General features: G+C 38.7%; 1 protein-coding gene across 3 annotated transcripts in view; it reads right to left on the bottom strand.

Moving 5' to 3' along the window:
* THSD7B (thrombospondin type 1 domain containing 7B) overlaps positions 1-24,427 on the bottom strand; it is a 795,232-nt gene that overhangs the window by 220,288 nt on the left and 550,517 nt on the right. For all 3 annotated transcript variants that reach the window (XM_070579625.1, XM_070579626.1, XM_070579627.1), the window contains exons 13-14: positions 15,790-15,984; positions 749-1,012 (exon numbers count right to left, since the gene is read on the bottom strand). In XM_070579625.1, the coding sequence (XP_070435726.1) occupies positions 749-1,012; positions 15,790-15,984 (459 nt within the window). The remainder of the gene's footprint in view (positions 1-748; positions 1,013-15,789; positions 15,985-24,427) is intronic.

Genomic DNA, 24,427 nt, shown 5'->3' with positions numbered 1-24,427 from the left:
TCACAATCACTGTGATCTTCCTCTTTTTGTATGTGAGCTGCTGCCACAGCATGACAGCTGACAGATGAGTGGTATAGGTCCGTGCCTGGGAACTGAACATGGGTTGCCAATGTGGAGCACACCGAACTTAATCACTAAGCCACCAGGGCTGGCCCTATCCAAGCTGTATTTAATCTTCATTCTTTTCTCCATTCCCCCATATCTTTCAAATTCTCCCAAGGTTCAAAACAAAGACAGCCTTCTCCCTGATTAACATCTCACAGAATTATCCCAGATTGCTTAATTTCTTTTCTACAGTTGTTCTATTAATTTAGGTATACTTACACATTACATTGTAAAGCTTTTTAAATCAACTTTCATTGGTATTTTGTCAACTAGCTTAGAAGTTCAAGGCATGATGTGTTCTGTGTATATGATCAGAGCACCAAAACCACTATTAAATGTACTCATTTGTACTGGGCTTTGGCTTTTTCAGTGAAGTAGAGCAACTGTACTCACTCACGATAAACAAGTGGCCAAAGGTAAAGTATAGAGTGAGGTGAGTCAAGGATCCAAAATAATCACGTTCCTGGTAATCAGTGAGAATGGATATGTGCATTTCATACACCTATATTTTATGAAAGCCAGTGTGTTATTGACAGAACTAAAACAATTATTAAAGAACAAAGTTACTAATTCTAGACCTTGGACAAATCTCCCGGACTGTATGTCAATGTTCTCATCTCCTACTCCTCACCCATCTCCTTACCAGAGCTGCTGCAGTAGGAGGGGTCAACAGGTCTTCCATTTTTATCAGAGCAGGCTATTGCTCGAAAGCGCACGCCTTCTCCACATTCTTTGCTGTCTCCCTGTACTCGCAGTCCTCGCTGAGACTCTCTTCTGCCTTCTGGAAGAATGCAATCTGACCAGTTTCCATAAGGTTGAGATACAAATGTATCACAAGGACACAGTTCCGTTTCCACTAGAGGGTACAGGTCAGCGTCCTGGCATTTCTCCTTTTTCCTGCTTTTCCCTGTGCCAACAAATGACATTGCTGTGTTAATTTCATCTCTATTGTTTTGTTAAGTCACTCACATTATTGTATTTACAAGCTCTTAGAATATTTAATCTTAAATGAAATAAAGCCTTTCTTTTTTTCACTCTTTTGCCATTAAAGTAAATCCTTGGACAATAGAAGAAACTCCCAAAGAAACTGTGAAATTCATATTAATTAAAAAAAAAAAGGTTTCATGTTGGAAAGTGGCAAAAAATACTTAAAAGATGTTTTCTATAGTGGTTCAGCAGCTAGAAAATTATTATTAACTTATTTAATATTATTTTCCTTATAAATTGATAAAAACTGATTACCTTGTCTCCATTTTCCTTGAAATTAAAAGTTGCCAGCTTAAGCAAAGAAATGGTGTAAATATTAACATTCTCCCTTTTAAAGTACATCTTAAAAAACAGTTTATTCAAAGAACAAAGTGATATCCTCTCATACAATGGCCCTGGAGTGTGGCTGGGTGTAATCTGGGGTGTGGTAGACAAAGTAGAACATAATTTAATTGTCCCCATCATGCAGCTCACAAATTCTGACACAAACAATAAATTGAAATAAACGTTAAAATCTTATTGGATAATTTAATCTGAGAAAAAGATATGGCTTCCACTTTGAGAGACCTTTTTAACTTAAGTACCCCAGAACATGACTTACCTTACCAATTGATTCTGACGGACCTTTTAGCTGTGACCCCATCTTTGAGTAATGAGAACACATATTTTTCACAGCTTTGAGTATTTGATAATCGTGTTTAATGGGCTCCAAGTCAGCCTGTAATAACTTGATTCAACTTTGTTGCCAACACACTTCCTCTAGATTCCTAAACATTTTCCTATATCTAATTCCATTTTCTATTTCCTCATTAGCTAGTTATAAAAAAGCAGGCAGATTTTTGGTCTATTCTAGTATTTATGGCTGTTATAGAAATGCTTGATACAAGCTGATGCATGGGCTACTTTCTCATTGTCAGATAGTTTACATTACGTACAGCAATTTTATAGTTGTTGCCTAGAGAATTGACTCTAAGGTCTGCCAGGACGCTTATGGCCACAAGAAATAAGAAGAATTCCTACAGGATCTGAAATGATCCTGCAGGAGCTTCAGCCACACCACTGTCTCTCTGGGAGGATATATTCACCTACCTCTACCGTTAGGGGCACTTACTGAGAAAAATCTTTAGAAGCACTGCCTCTGTCACAGCTGTGAGAATCTACTGGTTGAGAGATATATCAATGGGTAGTGACTGGCTCCTTCCTATCAGCCTTTAACCTGCCCAAGTCTCCGGTGCTTCCCAAGCTTTCAGAGTACTGTTGCTTCCATCTCTTCAATTTCAATTCTCTTCTCAGCACACTTACCCCTGGATTCTGAGTCTATCTATTCCTTAAAACTACTTACTCTTGTCAAAATAAAACAAAGACCTGGAATATCTTTTATTCCTTATCTTTCAGACTTAATTGCTCAATGATAGTTCAGAATGTTGACTACACCATCATTCCTGAAATATTCTTTCCAAGTTCCATCTTATCAAACCTTTTTGTCCCTCACCTCCCCCATCCCATACTTCCATCATCCCTCTGATCATATCTTATTTGTTTGTTGAATTCTCCCTCTGTACCTCTCTTAACTGATGGCCTTCCTCAGGGTACTGCCCTTGGTTCGCTTCTTTTCTGATTCTACATCTTTACTCACACGGAGTTTAAATAATCATCTAGATCTCTTAAATCCCTAATTATTATCTTCATTCAGCCCAGATTTCTTGGTTAAACTCCTGAGCCACAGACTGGAAATGTACACCTAAAGGACCAATCAAACTCAACCTGGCAAAACTCACACTCATCCTTTGCACATCACAGCTTTTCTTTCTCTTTCTACATTTCCCAATTCTACCAACATGACCAAATAAAAAACTGGAATTCACACTTTAATCATTTTGTTGCACTACCTATATCTGTTTAATGGCCAAGATCTATCATTTCAAATGTCTAAATATCTCTTGAATCAGTCCATTGTTTCCATTCTGACTGATACTACCCATATTTAACCCACCTTCAAATCTCCCACTGTAACAGCTTCTTCCAAGACCTTATTGCCACTGTACCTCACCCCCTTCAATCTATCCCCCACCATGAAGCCAGAACCATCTTACAAAGATGGAAATACGATCACATCATTCATCTACTTAAAACTCTTCAGAGACTCACCATAGTTCATGGAATGAAGTCTACACTCCTCATCATGGTCATCAAGGCTCCATAGGATCTGGGCCCATTAATATCTGCCTCCTGCCCATATTGCACCACTCTGCCTCTAGAATGTTACAAGCTAGTTATACTGATCATCTTTCAGTTCCTGGAAATTACTCATTTGGCTTCTGGCCTTTGCATGTCTCACTCCAGAAATTCTCTCCATTACTACCCTCCCTCTACAGCCTAGTTAATGCCTATCTTTCCTCCAGGTCCCAACTAATAGATTGCTCCCTCCAGAAAGCAATCCTGAACACAGTCTTTGTCTCAGGTCTGGAAGGGGTGGTCTTTTTCTTTACTTGCATAGCTTGTGTTGGGCAGAATAATGGCTCTCCAAGGATGTTCACATCCTAATCCCTGGAACCTGTGAGCATGCTATCTTAGAAGGCAACGTGAACTTTGTAGATGTGACTAAGATTATAGACCTTGAGATGAGGAGATTGCTCTGAATTATCTTGGTGGGTCCAACTTAATCGCATAGGTCCTTCAAATCAGAGAACATTTCCTGTCTGAGGGGATATGACTATGAAAAAATGGTCAGAGAGATGTGATGCTACTGAATTTCAAGATGGAGGAAGCCATGAACAAAGGAATGTGGGGAGCCTCTAGAAGCTGGAACAGGAAAGGAAACAGATTTTTCCCTAGAGCCTTCAGAAAAGCATGCAGTCCTGCCAACACCTTGTTTTCAGCCCTGTGAAACTTGTTTCTGACTTCAGTCCTACAGAATTGTAAGATAATAAATTTGTCTTGTCTTAGACCACCAAATTTGTGGTAATTTGTTACAGCAGCAATAAGAAATGAATACAGCACCCTACATAAGAGATATTGTAGCAGGTACTGTGTTGTGTTGTAATTGTCTGTAATAAAGATTTCTATCCCCCATTAGATTGTCAGCTCTTAAGTTAGGATCATGTCTATCTATTTCCTTGTAGTATTCCCAAGGCCTAGTACACATAAGTGATAACAAAAAATATTCATTGACTAATTGAGAAAAGAAGTTTTAAAAAAGGAAGAAAGAGCAGGAGGGAAGAGGAAAGGAGAAACTGTGAGCGAGAGTAAGAGAGGGAGAAGCAGGAAGAAAGAAAGAAAATATTCAACTATAAGACAACCGAAAGTTACTGGCAGAACAAATATTCTGTACAAATATACACTGGGTCTATATTTCTGTATTTGTGATATCCTTCTTGATTACGTGGCATCACTGTTTGAAGAAGGATTTGAGCAAGTTAGTTAAAGCAGAAATGGTTCTCAAAATGAGAAACAAATTATCAGTGGTCCATTACTTTGATTACATCCTAGTCGAAGTCAGTATTAACCTTTGGATTCAGAACCAGCCAGTACTAAAAAATAAAATAAATCCCTAATACAACTCTAAGACTCTTTTTCCTCTTAAGTCAGAGAGAAATTTGTGACTGATCTCATAAAAACAGAAAACTACAAGTAAATATTAAATATGTGTGTATTAGTTATCCAGTTATTTTGAATATATACATAGGAATAACCTGGACACATCTTCTACTTAATGGATTATTTTCAGCATTGTATAAACACCTACTTTAATTACTACTCAATCTAAAACCTGTGATGATATAGTTTAGGTACAGATATTGAATTAAAGCCTTGTGTTAAAAATGGAAAAAATAAACCTAAGCCCCATAGATCAGCTCCTAGTCACTGGAACGGAGTATATTTGTATCTGCATGCTTCTCCACGTGTGTCCATGTTAAAGAGAGAGACACACTATTTTAAAATAGTCTAATTCCATGCCTTTCACTATCATTCATGCTAGAGATTGCAAGTTTACTCCCAAATTATATGCGAGAAACCAAAATACAAGCATTAGTATCACAACAATAAAAATAAGTTTTGAGAAGTAGAAAATTTCATTTCACTACTGTTTTTTGCTCCACAATGATACTAAATGATTCATTTGATTTTTTTTCACAACTCATGTATTTCATGAAACTGACCAGTGGTTTTGGTGTCACCTAGACAGAGGATACACAAAGATCAATCAGCCAGCTAAAAGCATAGCAGTTAATAATTTAGAAAAGAAATGCTAAATAGTTACTTAGCAGGGGTAATTCTTGGGGTAGAGTTTGAGGAAAAATGTACAACAGTTCTTCCAATATTTACATAAAATATATATTTTAAATAAATGTTAAGTCATTAAAGTTTTGGCAATTCATAAGACAAACTGCACTAGTTGCAAAATGAATAAATATCCTAGAATTTTCCATATATTCCATTGTCAATTTGCAGGTACAAAATATCATTAGGAAACCTTTGAGAGAAGATGGAAGTGTGGATGGACTCTGAACTTACCTCCTCCCATGGACACCACAAATTCACAACTACCCTTGGAACAATTACTGAGCCAACTGAAAACTCATAAAAAGAACTCCTGCAACAAGGGACAGTCCTGACTGTGGTGGAAGAGGCAGAAATTCCTTTCTGGAGAGAAAGAAAGCAAACTTCGTAAGCCGTGGCACTTCACGGCTGGCCAGGAGCAATCTTAAAGTACACAGGCCTCCCTGGAGGAGTGGGAGATCTGAGATGAGGAATGTTACCACTATAAGCATCTTTTGGACTCAGCACAACTGAGATAACTGTCATAATATCTGGCTTGGCTGGCTACTAACAACAGTGGGGAATACCTCCAGAAAAACTATCTGATGTAAGAGAAAAAGAGCCAGCTCTTAAAGAGCACACGCACAAATTCACCTGTTTCTGAAAGCAACCTAAAACCACCAGAAAGAAAGGTGCACAGTCCTTTGGTGAAAAAAGACTCACCTGATAGGCTCTTGGTGCATCTCGGTGAGAGGTGAGACCTCAGCAGGAACTTAGACACTGGTGGCAGCCGTTATTGTGACCTGGTACAGGCATGCTGACTAGGATGCCAGTAGACACCATTGGAGATCTTCCCCTGGCCTGTCAGCCCAGGGTCCATCCCACCCACTAGAGCACCGATTTAAGCCAGCACAGCCAGGGCAGGCAGCCCACCCTAGGGACTGGTCCCACCCAACAGCAAGCCCTTGGGCAATGTGTGGGCCTGCATAGGCTGGATGCCTGGATCCTCTGCAGCCAGGCAAGTGGGTACACCTCTGAGGGGAAGGGCATCTTTGAGGAGTTGGTGGAGTGTGCAGGGCATTGTTGCAGTGTGTGGGGCCACTGAGGTGGAGCAACTGGGTCTGCTTCAGGGGGTTAGGGCACATGCATTAGGGCAGGACTGTGTTGATGGTGTGTGTGGCCCTGTGGACTGTGGGGGTGTCAGCTGCAGAAGAATTGTGTTTCTCAAACAGCCACACAGGAGACTGGCCCCACCTTCCAAAGCCTGAAACAACTGGCTGCTCCCATGCATGGGGTCAGCTGCAATCCTGAGAGAGCTGACAGGAGCCTTCTAGGCTGGAGGCCTATAGCAATTGTAAGCCCCTGAGCCTAGCAACCAGCCATGATGGGGCCTACTCACTGAACAGAAAAACTACAAGAGGAATGTGCTATTAGACCTTATAGCCAACTGTGCTGGGGCTCCCTATGCCTGATAAAGTGACTGAAGGGTCCATAATAGCCACACACAGCCTGAGCATAACAACCAGCTGGCCAGGGGGGCAGACTAGCTTCCATGGGCACCTACAGCAATAACAACCCTGCCACAACAGAAGGACACATGTAACCCATACAGGGGACACACCTGGAACATTTGCAACTGGTGATGAGAGGGAAGCACATTGCTGAGCCTCAAAAGGCATCTCTTACATAAGGCCACCTCTCCAAGATCAGAAGACGTAGCTGACCTACATAATACATAGATATAAGAACAGAGAAAGAGGCAAAATGAGGAAGCAAAGAAATAAGTTCCAATAAGGGAACAGGACAAAACCCCAGAAAAAGAAGTAAATGAAACAGAAATAATCTACCTGACAAAGAGTTCCAACAAAATGTCATAAAAATGCTCACTGATCTTAGGAGAAGAATGGACGAACTCAGTGAGAACTTAAACAAAGAATTGGAAAATATAAAAAGGAAACAATCAGAAATGAAGAATACAATACTGGGCATGAAAAACTCACTGGAGGGACTCAATGCAGAGTAGATAATACAGAAGAATGGATCAGTGAGCTGGATGAAAGACTAGAGGAAATCACCCAAGCTGAACAGATAAAAGAAAAAAGAATTAGGGGCTGGCCCTGTGGCCGAGTGGTTAAGTTCACATGCTCCGCTGCAGGCAGCCCAGTGTTTCGTTGGTTCAAATCCTGGGCGCGGACATGGCACTGCTCATCAGACCACGCTGAGGCAGCGTCCCACATGCCACAACTAGAAGGACCCACAACGAAGAATATACAACTATGTACTGGGGAGCTTTGGGGAGAAAAAGGAAAAAATAATAAAAAAGAAAAAAAAGAAAAAAGAATTAAAAAGAATGAGGACAGTCTAAGGAACCTCTGGGACAATATCAAGCAGACTAACATTCATATTCTGTGTCCCAGAAGAAGAAGAGAGGGACAAAGGGGCAGAGAATCTATTTGAAGAAATAATAGCTTAAAACTTTCCTAATCTAAGGAAGGAAACAGACATCTGGGTACAGGAAGCACAGAGAGCACCAAACAAGATAAACCCAAATAGGCCCACAGCAAGACACATTGTAATTAAAATGCCAAGAATCAATGATAAAGAGAGACTCCTAAAAGCCACAAGAGAAAGGAAACAAGTGACATACAAAGGAAACCTCATAAGGCTATCAGCTGACTTCTCAGTAGAAACCTTACAGGATAAAAGAGAATGACACAATATATAAAATGCTGCAAGGAAAAAAATCTTCAGCCAAGAATACTCTACCTGGCAAGGTTATCATTCAGAATGGAAGGAGAGATAAAAAGTTACCCAGACAAGCAACAAGTAAAGGAGTTTATCACCAAAAAAACACAATCTTACAAGAAATGCTAAAGAGACTTATTTAAGTGGGAAGCAAAAAACCACAAATAGGAATAAGAAAATTATATACAAAAAGAAAAAAGCAATACAATCACTAGTAAAGGCAAAATACAATAAAGGTAGCAGATCAACCACCTATGAAGCTAGTATGAATGTCAAAAGATAAAAGTACTAAAATTACCTATTTCAGTGATAAGAGGGTAATGGATACACACACACACACACACAAAGAGGTTAGATATAATATCAAAAATATAAACTGTGGGAGGAGGGGAGTAAAAGAGTAGAGCTTTTAGAAATAGGTCAAACTAAAGAGACCATCAACTTAATATAGATTGCTATATATGTAGGTTATTATATATGAACCTCATGGTAATCATAAACCAGAAACCTACAATAAATACACAAAAAATTAAGAGAAAGGAACTCAAACATAACAGTAAGGAAACCCATCAAATAACAAGAGAAGAGAGCAAGAGAGGAAGAAAAGAACAGAGAAGAACTACTTAAACATCCAGATAAAAAGTAACAAAATGGTAATAATTACATTCTTATCAATAATTACTTTAAATGTCAGTGGACTAAATGCTCCAATCAAAAGGCATAGGGTGGCTGATTAGATAAAAAACAAGACCCATATATGCGACATACAAGGAACACTTTGGACCTAAAGACACTCACAAATTGAAAGTGAAGGGATGGAAAAAGATGAAAATGGCAATGAAAAGAAAGCTGGGCTAGCAATACTTATATCAGAAAACATAGACTTTAAAACAAAAACTGTAACAATAGACAAAGAAGAGCACTACATAATGATAAAGGGAACAATCCAACAAGAGGGTGTAACACTTGTAAATATCTATGCATCCAACACAGGAACACCTAAATATAAAGCAATTATTACCAGGCATAAAAGGAGAAAGACAGTAACACAATAATAGTAGGGACTTTAGCACTCCACTTACACCAATGGATAGATCATCCAAACAGAAGATCAATAAAGAAACACTGGCCTTAAACGACAAATTAGACCAGATGGAATTAGTAGATATATACAGAACATTCTATCCAAAAGCCACAGAATTCTCATTCTTTTCTTCTTCTTCTTCTTCTTTTTTTTTTTTTCACTTTTTTTGCTTTTATTCTCTGCTGTATAACACTTTCTGGAATAGTGCCTCACACATAGTATGGCTCAATAAATACTTTTTCAATGAATTAATGAATATCTAAATCAATGGAGAAATAAAGTACCTACTGGTAGAAAAAAATCAATATTCTAAATGTGTTAAATCTAGTCAAATTAATACATAAATTAAATACTCATTCTTTTCAAATGCACATGGAACATTCTCCAGGATTGATTACATATTAGGCCACAAAACAAGTCTCAAGAAATTTAAGCAGACTGAAATAATACCAAGCATCTTTTCTGACCACAATGGTATGAAAATAGAAATCAACTGCAGGAAGAAAATCAGAGAAGCCAAAAATATGTGGAGATTAAATAAAACGCTATTGAACAATGATTGGGTCAATGAAGAAATCAAAGGAGAAATCAGAAAACTCATGGAGGCAAATGAAAATGAAAATACGACACGCCAAAATTTATGGGATATAGCGAAAGTGGTTCTAAGAGGGAAATTTATGGCAATGCAGGCCTATCTCAACAAACAAGAAAAATCTCAAATAGATAATCTAAGAGCGCACCTAAAGGAACTGGAAAACGAGGAACAAAGCCCAAAATCATTAGAAATAAGAGAATAATAAAAATAAGAGCAGAAATAAATGACATAGAAACTAAAAAGACCATAGAAATAAAATCAATGAAACCAAGAGCTGGTTCTTTGAAAAGATAAACAAAATTGACAAACCTTTAGCTAGACACACCAAGAAAAAGAGAAGGCTAAATAAATAAAATCCGAAATGAAAGAGGAGAAATTATAACAGACAGCTCAGAAATACAAAAGATTATAAGAGAATACTACGAAAACTATATGCCAACAAACTAGATAAACTAGAAGAAACGGATAAATTCTTAGAATCATAAAACTTCCAAAACTGAATAAAGAAGAAATAGAGAATTTGAATAGACTAATCAGCAGTAAGGAGACAAAAACAGTAACCAAAAATTTCCCCAAAATAAAAGTCCAGGACTAGATGGCTTCCCTGGTGAATTCTGCCAAACATTAATAATTAATGCCTATCCTTCTCAAACTCCTCAAAGAAATTGAAGAGGGGGAAGCTTCCTAACTCATTCTACGAAGCCAACATTACCCTGATACCAAAACCAGACAAGCACAGCACACAAAAAGAAAATTATAGGCCAATATCTCTGATGAACATTGATGTAAAAATCCTTCAAAAACATACTATCAAATCGATGGGGCTGGCCCCGTGGCCAAGTGGTTAAGTTCGCGTGCTCCGCTGCAGGTGGCCCAGTGTTTCGTTAGTTCGAGTCCTGGGCATGGATATGGCACTGCTCATCAAACCACGCTGAGGTGGCATCCCACATGCCACAACTAGAGGAACCCACAATGAAGAATATACAACTATGTGCCGGGGGGCTTTGGGGAGAAAAAGGAAAAAATAAAATCTTTAAAAAAAAAATTTTTTTTTAATTAAAAAAAGAAAAAAAAAATACTATCAAATCTAATACTAGAATATGTTAAAAGGATCATACACCATGATCAAGTGGGATTTATTCCAGTGATGCAGGGATGGTTCAACATCTGCAAATCAATCAACATGATACACCACATTAACAAAATGAAGAATAAAAATCACAACATCATTTCAATAGATGCAGAGAAAGCATTTGACAAGATATAGCATCCATTTATGATAAAAAAAAAACTCTGAATAAAACAGGTATGGAAGGAAACCCTCAACATAATAAAGGCCATATGTGACAAACCCACAGCTAATGTCATTGTCAATAGAGAAAAACTCAAAGCTATCCCTCTAAGAACAGGAACCAGACAAGGATGTCCACTTCCACCACTCTTATTTAACATATTATTGAAAGTCTTAGAGCAATCACTCAAGAAAAAGAAATAAAAGGGATCCAAATTGGAAAGGAAGAATTGAAATTGTCACTATTTGTGGATCACATGATTTTATATATAGGAAACCCTAAAGAATCCATGAAGAAACTTCTAGAAATAGTAAATGAATATGGTAAAGTTGCAGGATACAGAATCAACACACAAAAGTCAGTTGCGTTTCTATACACTAACAACGAAGTAGCAGAAAGAGAAATTAAGAATACAATCCCATTTACAATTGCAACAAAAAGAATAAAATACCTAGGAATAAACTTAACCAAAGAGGTGAGAGATCTGTACACTGAAAACTATAAAATGTTGTTGAAAGAAATTGAAGACAACACAAAGAAATGGAAAGATAGTCCATGTTCTTGGATTGGAAGAATTAACACAGTTAAAATAGCCATACTCCCTAAAGTTATCTACAGATTCAATGCAATCCATATCAAAGTACCAACAACATTTGTCACAGAAACAGAGCAAAGAATCCAAGAATTTATATGGGACAACAAAAGACCCTGAATAGCCAAAGCAATCCTGAGAAAAAAGAAGAAAGCTGGAGGTATGACACTCCCTGATTTCAAAATATACTACAAAGCTATTGTAACAGAACCGCATGGTACTGGCACAAAAACAGACACACTGATCAATGGAACAGACTCGAGAGCCCAGAAATAAACCCACACATCTATGGACAGTTAATTTTTGACAAGGGAGCCAAGAACATACAATGGAGAAAACAAAGTCTCTTCAATAAATGTTGAGAAAACTGGACAGCCACATGCAAAAGAATGAAAATAGACTATTATCTTACTCAAGACACAAAAATTAACTCAAAATGGATTAAAGACTTGAATGTAAGACCTGAAACAATTAAACTTCTAGAAGAAAACATAAGCAATATGCTATTCGACATTGGTCTTAGAAGCACATTTTCAAGTACCATGTCTGACCGGGCAAGGGAAACAATAGGAAAAATAAACAAATGAGACTACATCAAACTAAAATGCTTCTGTGCAGAAAAGGAAACCATCACCAAAACAAAAACGCAACCTAACAACTGGGAGAAGATATTTGCCAACCACATATCTGATGAGGGGTTAACATCCAAAATAAATAAAGAACTCATACATTTCAACAACAAAAAAACTAACAAATCAATCAAAAAATATGCAAAAGATCTGAATAGATATTTCTCCAAAGAAGATATGCAGATGGCCAACAGACGCATGAAAAAACACTCAACTTCATTAACTATCATGAAAATGCAAATCAAAATTACCATGAGATATCACCTCACTCCCACCAGAATGGCTATAATTAAGAGGACAGTAAACAAGTGTTGGAGAGGATGTGGAGTAAAGAGAATTCTAATACACTGCTGGTGGGAGTGCAAATGGGTGCAGCCACTATTAAAAACAGTATGGAGAGTCCTCAAAAAATTAAGAATAGAACTACTATATGATCCAGCTACTCCACTGCTGGGTATTTATCCAAAGAACATGAAAACACGAATGCATAAAGATATATACACCTCTATGTTCATTGCAGTATTATTCCCAATAGGCAAGACTTGGAAGCAACCTAGGTGCTTGTCAAGAGATGAATGGATAAAGAAGAAGTGGTATATATACACAATGGACTACTACTCAGCCATAAGAAATGATGAAATCTGGCCATTTGTGACAACATGGAAGGACCTTGAGGGTATTATGCCAAGCGAAATAAGTCAGAGAGACAAAGTCAAATACTGTATGATCTCACTCATAAGTAGATGATAAAAACAATAACAAACAGTCACATAGACACAGATATTGAATTGGTGGTTACCAGAGGGGAAGTGGGGAAAGAGGAGGATAAAAGGGGTGATTAGGCACATGTGTCTAGTGATGGATTCTAATTAGTCTTTGGGTGGTGAACATAACATAATCTATACAGAAACCGAAATATAATGACGTACACCTGAAATTTATATAATGTTATAAACCAATGTTACTGCATACAAAAAAAAAGATGGAGAAACAGGTAGAGGGACAGTTATAAGGCAAGATGATAGGTGTTAAAGTAGAGATATGTGCTGAGTGTTTGGGAAATACATAGTAAGGGCAGTCAGCCAAGACTTTGAAGAAGGTGATGGTCAGGGAAGGCAGGGGTAGTACCTTACAATAATCCTGAAGAGCATGAGGTAGTTGGAAAATGGTAAGAGAAGAAGAGAGAATTTCAGTCAGAATGACTAACCCAGAGAAAAGGGAAAGCATGACACAAAAATCAGTGGAATGACAGGTTGTTCAGAATGTCTAGTAATAGACCGCATGGTGGAGTAGAGTAGAGGAGAGATGAGAAGTGTGGCTGGCTGGTGAGGGGAAGTAGACTGAGATCATGAAGAGCCTTGTATTCAATACTAGAGAGTTCATGTCATGTCTCCTTATGTTATGTCAAGGATCTCTACTCCTTTGAAGAGATTTAAGCAAGGAATGGCGTGACTGGATTTGACTGTAAGTAGAACCCTTCTGGCCAATATGGAAACAAGTTAGGAAGATATGCAGTAGTTCAGGTGAGACATGATAAAGGCTTGAGTGTAGGCAGTGGAGATGGAGAAAAGGGATGAATTAAAATGGTGTTAATTAGAAAGAGTCTCCAGGCTTCAAACATTGACAGGGTTGCAAATTTTCTTTGAACATGTCCTTATGTCAGCAGCCTCCCTGAGTTGCATTTACTCTTCCCTTTGGCTCTGGCTTTCAGGTCTAATAAGCAGCAGCGGACTCACCTCTGTCTGATGGCCTGCTCCAGCACCTCACAGATTGACCAGCCTCTCTATTCAAACACACTGAAAATAATTTTTGCTTGCTCTTGGTTTCATGAGAATTGAGTGTCACTCTTGCCTCTTAGTTTCTCCAGTTAGATCCAGACCAAATTCCGTAGTCCCAAAAGAAAACTGCAGCTAATTTCAGGTTCACAACCCATCGCTATCCTCTTCCACTTTTCATTATTGCCTTTCTTATCTTCTCATTGCTTCAAAGAGCACTCATGACAAATATGGATGTTTGTACTCAATTCCATCTCTTCCTTGACTGTTTTTGCCCAATCAAGATCAAAGTCTACTTTGGTTGCCAAGGGGAACCATGCTATTAGTTATCTATTTACCTGTCTTTGAGGGTCACCACCAGTGTGAAAGTTACTTTGCATAAAAATAAACAAACAAACAAACAAAAAACCTTCAAGAGGAAGTAAAAAAAACAGCCACTAACTAAAAGCTTTCTTTCCCTCTAAAGGAAATTCTCTTCATCTCAGAGATATAAGAAAGTTGCTATGATGATGGCTTCCAAAACATTATGTATGAACATGCAAAGCAAGTTTCACTAAGTTGTCCCCTAAACTTGAAATTACTCCTGACATACACATTCTATTGCATTATATTATTTCTCCATAAGAAATTTGTTTTATCTTAGAAACACAAGCAACATTGTATAAAATTATAGACCCACAGATCTTTGTAGAAAACAGAGCACAAAGTATAGCATATTTTATTTAATGTTTCTACTGTGATTGCATGTTTCACCTACACTTATGAATGAGCTCCTGACTTGCATGCAGAGATCCTGTCGAAGGCTTTCATGAATTAAGTAAATCTATTAAAGTGAGTTAAATTTAAAACATCATCTAGTAAGCAATCCATTCAAAGGGGTCTTGCAACCAAGAGAATTAGAACTTGAACTGCTCATAAAAACAAATGGTCATCTCTGCTTATTTCTTCAATGTCAACACCAATTTTACTATCCCAATGATTATTTTGGCTTTGTTGTTTTGTTTATTCACTCCCTGAATTAAGTTTTCTGCATATACAAGTACATGTACAGTTAAGAGAAGTTCTGGCATGTTTATCTAGATAAGTTGTACAATACACTATTGTATCAATTATTTGTTTATTACAGGCAAAAACTGCTCCAGGACCTTGATTAAACTATTCATTGCTTTACACTCCGTTAAATTTCATGGATGTAAACAGAACCCACAATAATATACCGTAAAAGCAGAATCCACATATATAATTTGCTTTTTGCCCTGCACTAGTAAAATTTTAAAATGTCAAATTGCTTATAAGGTAATGGTAAAAGACGATGATATAGGTTAGATCTGCCTTTGATGTTTTGTTTTATTTTGTATATATCAGTAGTGACTGCTTTTAACTTTGTTGAGATTCTGGCTGACAAAACACCAGAAACTTTGCCACTAACTACTCCAGGGTAGTTGGTGGACATGTTGCCATTTATGACTACAAAGATTATAAAGCTGTAATAGAGAGGAGCTTCATAGCTATAGTATGGTTCACATCTTTCATCCATTTCACACATATTAATTGAGTATATATTACTCGCCAGGCATAGGCACAGAGGGTACGTAATGGCGGGGAGGGGTTTAGGGAGGGGAGAGACCTGATAGAATTTCCTGTCTTTCTGGAACTAACATTCTCCTTGGAAGGTTCAGTAGTTCATCACTTATATGAAACTAAGGAGTGAAAGGCACATCCTACCTGTGAGCTGTCGCCGTCTACTCCGGGTTGTTTCACAATTTGCAGAGCAAGGTGTAAACTTGGACCAAGCAGTGAAGGTGCAGTCATCTCGACACGGGACCGTGCATTCTTGCACAAGGGGAGGCATGCCATTTGTCTGCTTGAGACACTCTGTCATTTCTGCTGACTGGATCTCATCAGAGATGCATGAGACAGCTAAAAAAAAGAAAAGCATGGATTCTTTTATTATCTTGATTAAATCAGCCTGCTGCTGGTTCTACGACAAAATAGCAGAATCCCCCAATGTTTGAAAATTTGGTTATCATTGTGATTGCAAAAGGTGTTCAACATAGCTAACCTTATTTCTCCTGCAAATTAAATGTTTATTGTTGCCAGTGGAGGTTTTTGAAGATCTAATTGGGTTCATTATTAATCCAAACCCTGCATTGACGGCCACCAAAATAATTCTCAGTAATTTATTGTACATTCTGCTTGTGAGCATCTGATTTCTAGGGATGATATAAAACTAGGAAAGAGAATCTGTAAGAGAGTCATATGAGGACAAAAAAAGACAAAACCATAAAAATCATATGAACTCTACCTAGATTTGAATTGTTTGTTTGCTTGTTTAAATGGCACATATGGAAGAGGTCCTATTTTCACTTCCCAGTCAGTATTTAAAAAGGAATTTCTGTTGTCTATCAGTAAATCTTTTTCTTCTTATCAACATTTTAGGATCAGTTAAAATTTTTAAATCATCTTTTTCAAGTACAGGTATAATCTGTCCAGATAATTCTCATTACAAATATCCTATCAATTGCAGATAACTCTTCAAAGTTTCTCTCACATGCTTTTTCAACTAGAATGTCTCTGGTCATACCATAAAATAACTACCAATCTCGAGGTAAAACACTTATGAAATTTTACTTAATTTTGCATTTGGTTCTTTGGAATAATGGCTTTTTATTCAATTACCAATGAATGATATTTTTGTGCATCTTTTATTCACACTAATTATGGACTTTCTAAGGATGTGTCTTTATATTCTCTAGGCCAGTATTTCTCAACCTTGGTACTATTGACATTTTAGGTTGGATGCTTTCTGTGTTTGGGAACATGAATGAGTCTTGTGCATTGCAAGATATTTAGTAGCATCTTTGGCCTCCACCTATTAGATGCCACTAGCACACACACCCTTCCAGTTATGAAAGCCAAAAATGACTACAGACAATGCCAAATGTTGTCCCCAGTTGAAAACTACCCTTCTAAACTGATTCTGAACCATGGATGTCGATGAGAATACAGAGATTCCATGGCATGACCTCAGATCTACTGTGTCAATATGCCTGGGGGAGAAGTCTAGGAATATTTTTGTCTTTAAGTGTCCCAGGTGGTTCTGAACTAGCCTGTCCACTGACCACCCATACTTGGTGTGGATGCCTATGGAAATAGTGTTAACAGATATTTGCTGAGTTCATCATCCTTAAGAAATCATAGTTTAGGATCATTTTTATTACACCTCTTTAAAATCTACCAAGTTACAAGGAATAAAGAGACCACAGCTTAGGATCAACGTTGTTAAGAACTCGTTAAATCTCTCTAATACAGGGCAAGTACACATAGAGCCTTCTTTTAGTTGCCCATTCTTCTTACATTCTGAATTCCTTCCTTTATTTTGAGCACAACAGAGACCAAGTAAACCTGAAACCATATACATATATTTTAGCACTAGTGAAAGCCGAACCCATCTAATGTTTTTGGACCAAGGAATTAACTAAGATGAAAATGGATGTACACACAATATTTCTGAGTTTGTACATCTGCTCTGTGGCAAGAGGGATTATTCATCTATTTTGAATAGCTTTTGGTTTTGTTTTTATCCACATCCTAGGAACAAAATCCATCACACATCAAGCCAACATCATCTGCGTTTTCTTTGTTGGAAATATTACGGCCAATAGTAATGAATACACCAAGATACTTTATCTTAAATAGGGTACAAGCAAACATTATTTAAAGTGCCAATTCGGTGTCAGTTTAGCAAACTTTTAATTGTTTTCCAAGATTACAATGCACTAATAACATGAAGAGGAATTTTAAATACTTTTTAAAAGCACTGCTGTTTAAAATTTAAACCTCTATGTATATACAAATGAGATTTTTCCAATGAAATTAAATTAATTTTAAATATTCATATTCTATAATTTCTTTCAAGTAAGTTTAGAATTTGAAAGCTATGATGAATATTCAATGGTATTTTGAAGTTCTACAAAGTATCTAAATTAGAATACACTGGATTTACGAATATCTATATTGAGTTATTTTATATTAAAAAAGGGAAGCATTCAAAATTAAGAAATAATAGCTATACTATATGATGCAATTCACAGACATTCATGGCAAATGGTATGAATGCAAATTCCAACTCCAAACGTCCAGGAGTTATGTGAACTGAGATCAGTTATTGAAATTCTTTATGCTTTAGTCTCCTCATCTTTAAAATGAGTATCATAAGAGCACCTAGAACAAAGAGTTGTGACAATTCTTAAAACAGCATCTCACACACACTAAAGGGCTCAATAAATGCTATCAACTATTATTATCCTTTATGTTTGTTTCCAAATTTGTTTTAAAACAAGGAGGCTGATAGTTCTCCTAGGAAGTATACACGGACACACTCTCATTCTCCACAGCTCTTTCCTTCCTTGGTCATTTTCAGAATCTGAGGGACAAAGGTAAGAAGAAAACCGTGGTTGAATCTTCACCTGATTTCTGGTGCTACACTTAAAATCACCATTAATCAACCAATATATCAGGTACGTTCTAAGTGCATTCATTGTATTAACAGGGCTATGCAGAACGAATCAGATCCATCACTCCTCTACAAACTGAGGTAGTAGAGTAGTTCAACCAAGACGTTGGAGATTACTGAGGGCCACAGAGTACATTCAAAGTTGTAAGGTGAAGTTTGACAACACCACATTAATCTGAAGACCACTGCTCCATGTTACTACTGACAATCTATTAACCAAGGGTGAGAGGCAACTGACACATTACAGATCGCACGATGATCAATTTAGGCCAGGCATCATGCTCTTCAGATTTCTTCAAGCTCAAGATTCCAATTGCTTTTCAAGTATGAAAAGAAGCACTAGAAACAAAAACCTGAACAAGTTAAATAAAAATTTTCTTCTTGGGAATGTTCTAGTATAAAAGGAATCCTTTAATTAATAAACATTTGTTGAATGGCTGGTTATTGAATTATATTTGAGGGTAGGAAAATATTGGAGAAATAGCCATCAAGAAGTCCGCAGGACTGGAAAACTAGCAAAAGAAAGACAACAGATATTCAAAGGAAATGAAAAGAGAAGACATTTGGAGTAAATGGGGATAACTAATATCTATAGGTACAACCAATTCAGAGGCTCCTTCCATTGAGTAACTCATAGTCAAAGGATATTCCTAAAAAATATTAATAAGTTTTAACCTACACTGGAATTCAGTGACCAATACTAAAGGTATAGACTCAAGTCAGAGAACTTCTTTCGAGGAATAAATCAGAGGTAATAACAACATGTACTGATAAAATTGTAGGCCTTGGTGTCAAAAAGAACTCCATTTTTTTTTTTTTTTACTGTTACCTTGGGCAAGTTATGTCAACTCTCTTAAGACTCAATTAGCTCATCCATACAATGAGAATGATAATAATACCTACATCATACGATAAATTCATGCAGACGAAGTGCTTAGTACAGTACTAAGCACTTGGTACATTAGTCCATGTGCCCTGAGAGTTACCTATTATTATGATGGAGGCTAATTGGAAATTAAATGTAACAAATAGTAGGAAAAGAAGAATCCACCACCACTTGTCTTGGTTTTTCGTTCAAGAAGAATTTTCCAAATCCCACCAAACCCTCTTGACCTCTAAGAAGTGTGACTGGAGCCTCCCTTGAATTATAATGTTCAGGTCAGTAGCCTCTTCCAAAGACTGCATGGTCCTCCCAAGGATACTGTCTGCTATTTTTCCAAGTGATGCTCTGTGCCTTCTGCTTACCGTCTACAGAAATGAGGCTTATAAGCTACCGGATGAGATCACAACTCCAAGAAAAGTCAGAAACTGAAATCTAAGTCCTGCTGGGACTTCTTTCCAGAAGCACCAAAACCAATATCCTTAATGCTTAAGAGTTTCATGAGAGGAGAGCGAACATTTGCAAAACAGGAGTGCTGGCCATATTTGCATCTTTATGCCTCACTTACCAAGGTGGCCATACCCCCAGAAACAGGTACCACATCTTTCCGTGTTAAAGTTGAATTCACAAGAATTTTAACACCTGAGGAAGATTTAGTTGCATGTATCAAACTTTTCTGACCATTAGAATCATTTGGGCTTCATTACTGATCAGAAGAGGCGTGCGTGGACACAAGTCAGAAAAAACATCTGATGCCCTAGGATCAGGAACAGACCTTGCTAAAGTCACTTTCTCTGCCTCCACGGTGGTCTGGCTGCTAGACTTTGCTTATTCGCCTGGATCTTTATTACCTACATCTTCTGTCCTAATAAATCTTCCTGAACTGCATCCATTCATTCACCCATTCACTTATTTGGTTGCAAAATATGTAAGGAACTATGAACAATTATAAAAGCCTTGTGTGTGTACACACATACACACATACATATAAATAATCAGGCTTCTGGGAGGCTACATTAGTGGCAGTGACAGGCAGGTAGACATATAGAAATACAAACCGTCAGTTTCTCTGATGGTGATAACCAATGGGGAAACCCGGCATAGAAGGGAAAAGTGGGTGCTTCAGTCTTGAAGGGAAAGGATGTGTAATGGGCAGGCAGGAAAAAAATAAGCCATTACAAAGAATTTATCTGCCAGACATCTGCTATTTAGTTGAACTCTGAGTCTTGGCTCCTTTGGATCATAGCAAATTACTTGCAGGCCATGATCTAGAGAAAATATTTCTCTTTTGGTGCTTTTAAGTATTTAAAGAGTACTGTGCTATACTAGTGGGAAAGGTCTTTCCATTAGGAAAGGGAGAGGCATTTACTACTGACCCTTCCTGTCATATATTTCCGCCTGAACTGAATTGTTTAAGAGTGGCAATTCAATATTTAATTATATTGTATTTATTAAACTTGAAATATTGTTGTCTTTACTGACGGAAAATTGCACTCCCAGGTAAAATTAGTTCAAATAGCTCCAGAATAATCGCATTATTATGCACTGTTTCAAATTTAGTTATCTTCTGCTTTGGGCAGAAAGCTTTCAGAGTAGCTGCCGGCGACAGCTGAGTGTTCTTGTTCGGGAATGATGGGGAAGCAAGTGCTTGAGCCAAGCCACTCAGACAAGAGCTCTCAGACAAGAACAGTTACTGGGCAAGTGGGTATGGTAGGGTGACCTGGAACCCTCCAAAAATCTCTGTGAAGCCTTAGGTCACATTTTCCCATTCATAGTGTCAGCAACATATATAACACACAGACTTGAGTTCAGCTACTTCATCTTTCTCTAATTACTACTCAGGCTGCGTCTTGAAAAAGAATCAGCAGAAAGGAAGAAGAGTTACTAATTGCTTTCCCCTGTTTTCTGATTTTCAATTCTAGCAGCATGAAAAGGAATGCCCTGACACAAAATGTAAAATTATCTGAGAATTTAGCATAAGAAGCAAAGAAAGAACTTGTATGAATTCTCAGGGTGTCTCATCGTTAAATATTTTAAAGGAACTACTGTGAATGTGGGATGGCTAGGCAGCCCTCTTAGGCTGTAAGGATGACTAAAATGAGCAGATTATTAAGCATTACTAAGTGGCTAGTCTTTCTGCCCACATCACCTCTAAGCTCTGATAGTCAGACACTCTGTGATTAGTCTGTCTTCTTTTCAATTATGATAGGAAGAGGGCAGGGGTTGCTGGCCTTATGATAAGAAATGATAATATTCTGTCTGGAAATAAGTGATGGAGCCTGCTACTTCAGATCTGCCCGCACTCACCTTCTCCAAGGACACACACATTACTTTCTGAAGTTGCTCCCAATCAGAGTTCAACTCTACTAGTTGACAAGAAACAGTAGGAAGAATTTATTTCAAGATGTCATGATTACCAGGAAATGGGGGGCACGACAGAAAACTAGAAGGGCTCTATTGCCATCCTGCAATGGTGAACTGCTTAAGTCAAGGTACAGAGCTCAATTTACATGCAAAGCAAGGGGCAGAGAGGGTAGCAACAGTTCACCTCAACCAACATTCAGACAACGTGCTCTAGATGTCAAGCCCTGCCCTAGTGGCCTGGGATACACAGACGAAAGAAACATGGAAATAAAATTTCACTATACTAAGGGTCCTGTAAGGGCACAGCACTGGGGCCTCAGGCACTGTGCCATCAGAGGAGCCTTCCTGGAAGAAGCGATGCAAGAAGGATGAGTAGGATGTCGCCAGGAAAAACAGCATGAGCTGAGCTTTGCACACCATGATGCCTGTGCAGAGAAACAAGCAATAAGACAGGCTAGCTTCCTGCCCTTGCTATGGACACTCGTAGGACTCTTTACTTCCCTTTTGATATGACTTGCAACACTTCTAATTACATGTCCCATGTCTGTGTAGCAAAGTCACGGATATAAGGACTCTATGCCAGGTTGCCCCAACATGTATGAGAACTAGTGATAGAATACAAGAAAAGGCCACAAATCACAAGTCTAAACAGTTAAAAGTTATCACTGAAATTAACAAACATGCAATAGATCAGTTCTATTCTCCTACCTTAATACGTATGTCTTCATAACAACTTGCAAAGCCAGATTCCGATAAAAATTGAGATGACTTGAAGTTTCAGGATAGAATGTGGCAGCACAGGGACAGCGGTCCCAGTCCTGGGTTTCTGGTCTGCCTCCCTCCTCTTCGCACCCACAGCTTGAATCTACCCCTGGAGGGACCTTCCTGCACTCATGAGTTGGCACTGCAGGTAATCTCTCAAAGCTCAATTCACAAATCAGGCAGCTTTGTCCACCCCTCTGGCCTAGGGTGTACACATAGGCTGCACAAGCTTTCCTCAGAGGTCAGATTCTGCAGAGAAGAGGTGGCTGCAAGTCCCTGAAGTTGGCTCAGAGCCATTTGGGCAGGAACTGCCAGAGTCCTGATGATGGGGCAGAGTTTGGATAGGGGATGAGTAGGGAAGCATAGGCTCCAGCGGGGCTCCTCATCCAGGTGAAAGGAACAGAGATGGAAGAAGGCCAGAGAAGGGCCCTCTAGGCCATAGAGGCCAGAGCAGCCCACCTCTTGCTCTTGCTGAGTCTAAGGGTAGAACTCTACTCCACTCCGATTATTTTATTATAGACTGATGTAATCTTCCTTAAGAGCTCCCTTCCTAGTAGGCAATCAGGAAAGGTACAAGTGCCAATGAATGCTATCTCAGTTTTGGATATTTTAATTAATTTCCTTCCTGTTTAAATAATTCTTTTCAGGTAAATGCACGGTCTAGCTCTTTGAGCCACTTCTACTTCCCCTCTCCAGGATGGCACCTGGTGCCTGTGGCAGCCAGCAGGGTTCTTGGATCTTCATGAAGGTACTTCAGAAGCTCTCTGGGTCTTTGCCAGCATCTGAGGTAAGGATAGCCCTTGTCTACTTGGCGACTGCTTGCCCTGGAGACATCTGCTGCTGAAGTCTCATCTCAGGCTCAAGGACTCATGATTGATTCCCTCTCAGCCTGGTCAGTGGCCATGATCCTCTAGCTGATGAGGTCTCACCCCACCTTCGTACCTGCTGGTGTGGAATATCCTGCCAGGGCCATATGATCAGTGCCCTGGGAAAGCCAAGGTAGTTCTCCTGGTGAGGATGCCAGACGGCACCTTCAGCTACCACATCTTCCTCGGGGCATGAGGGAACTTCTGGAGACTCTCTGTGAAACAGGAAACTCAGGGAGCATCTAGGGAGCCATTAAGCCCTCCTTCTGAAGTGGGGCCCCTGTAAGGCATCTCTTTCCAGAGTTCCAAACAGGCCATGGAACAGAAATACTTCAGCTGTTTTCTTTTTTCTTAGCCAAACTCTCCACCTCTAGAACACCAGCCCTGAGTCAGAGGAAACCATGACACACATTCCTTCTGCTTACCCTCCCCTCCACATCTCTTCTCTTTTCCTTCCTGTCACCCACCCTGGCAGGAAGAGGCTCCTGTTTGACAGACTACCCCTGCATTGCATCCATCTCCCATCTGTGGTGGCCTTTTCCTGTCCCTTTCCCTGAAGCCATAGTGGCAGACAGGATGCAGAGAGAAAAACCTGATTGGATTAAGGATATAAATTCAGAAGTATTTAAAAAATTCGAAGCCTGCCATACACGTGCTTCACCGCCAGGTGCAGAGACTTAGGAGACCTGAGCCTGAGCTGGCTTGTATACCCGTGTGCCTCCTAATAAGCGACTGATAGTCATTAAGGTGCCAGTAAAAACAGTAGATGGGTTCTTTGAAGCCCACCATGGGATAGGCAGTAGGGGTCGTTAGACAATGTTTGTGGCGGGGAGGTAAGTGTCAGGTACTGAAGGACTTAGATACTCTGCCGGACAGCCCAACACCACTCCTTTAGTATCGGGAAAGACCCACCAAATTTTTTTTAGTACTAATTTGTTTCTAGGGTATTATTGTTTTCCTTTTGCTGCCTCAACA

Source organism: Equus przewalskii, chromosome 17 (assembly GCF_037783145.1).
Source record: "Equus przewalskii isolate Varuska chromosome 17, EquPr2, whole genome shotgun sequence".
Lineage (NCBI taxonomy): Eukaryota > Metazoa > Chordata > Mammalia > Perissodactyla > Equidae > Equus > Equus przewalskii.
This window is presented reverse-complemented; position numbering and strand designations above follow the sequence as displayed.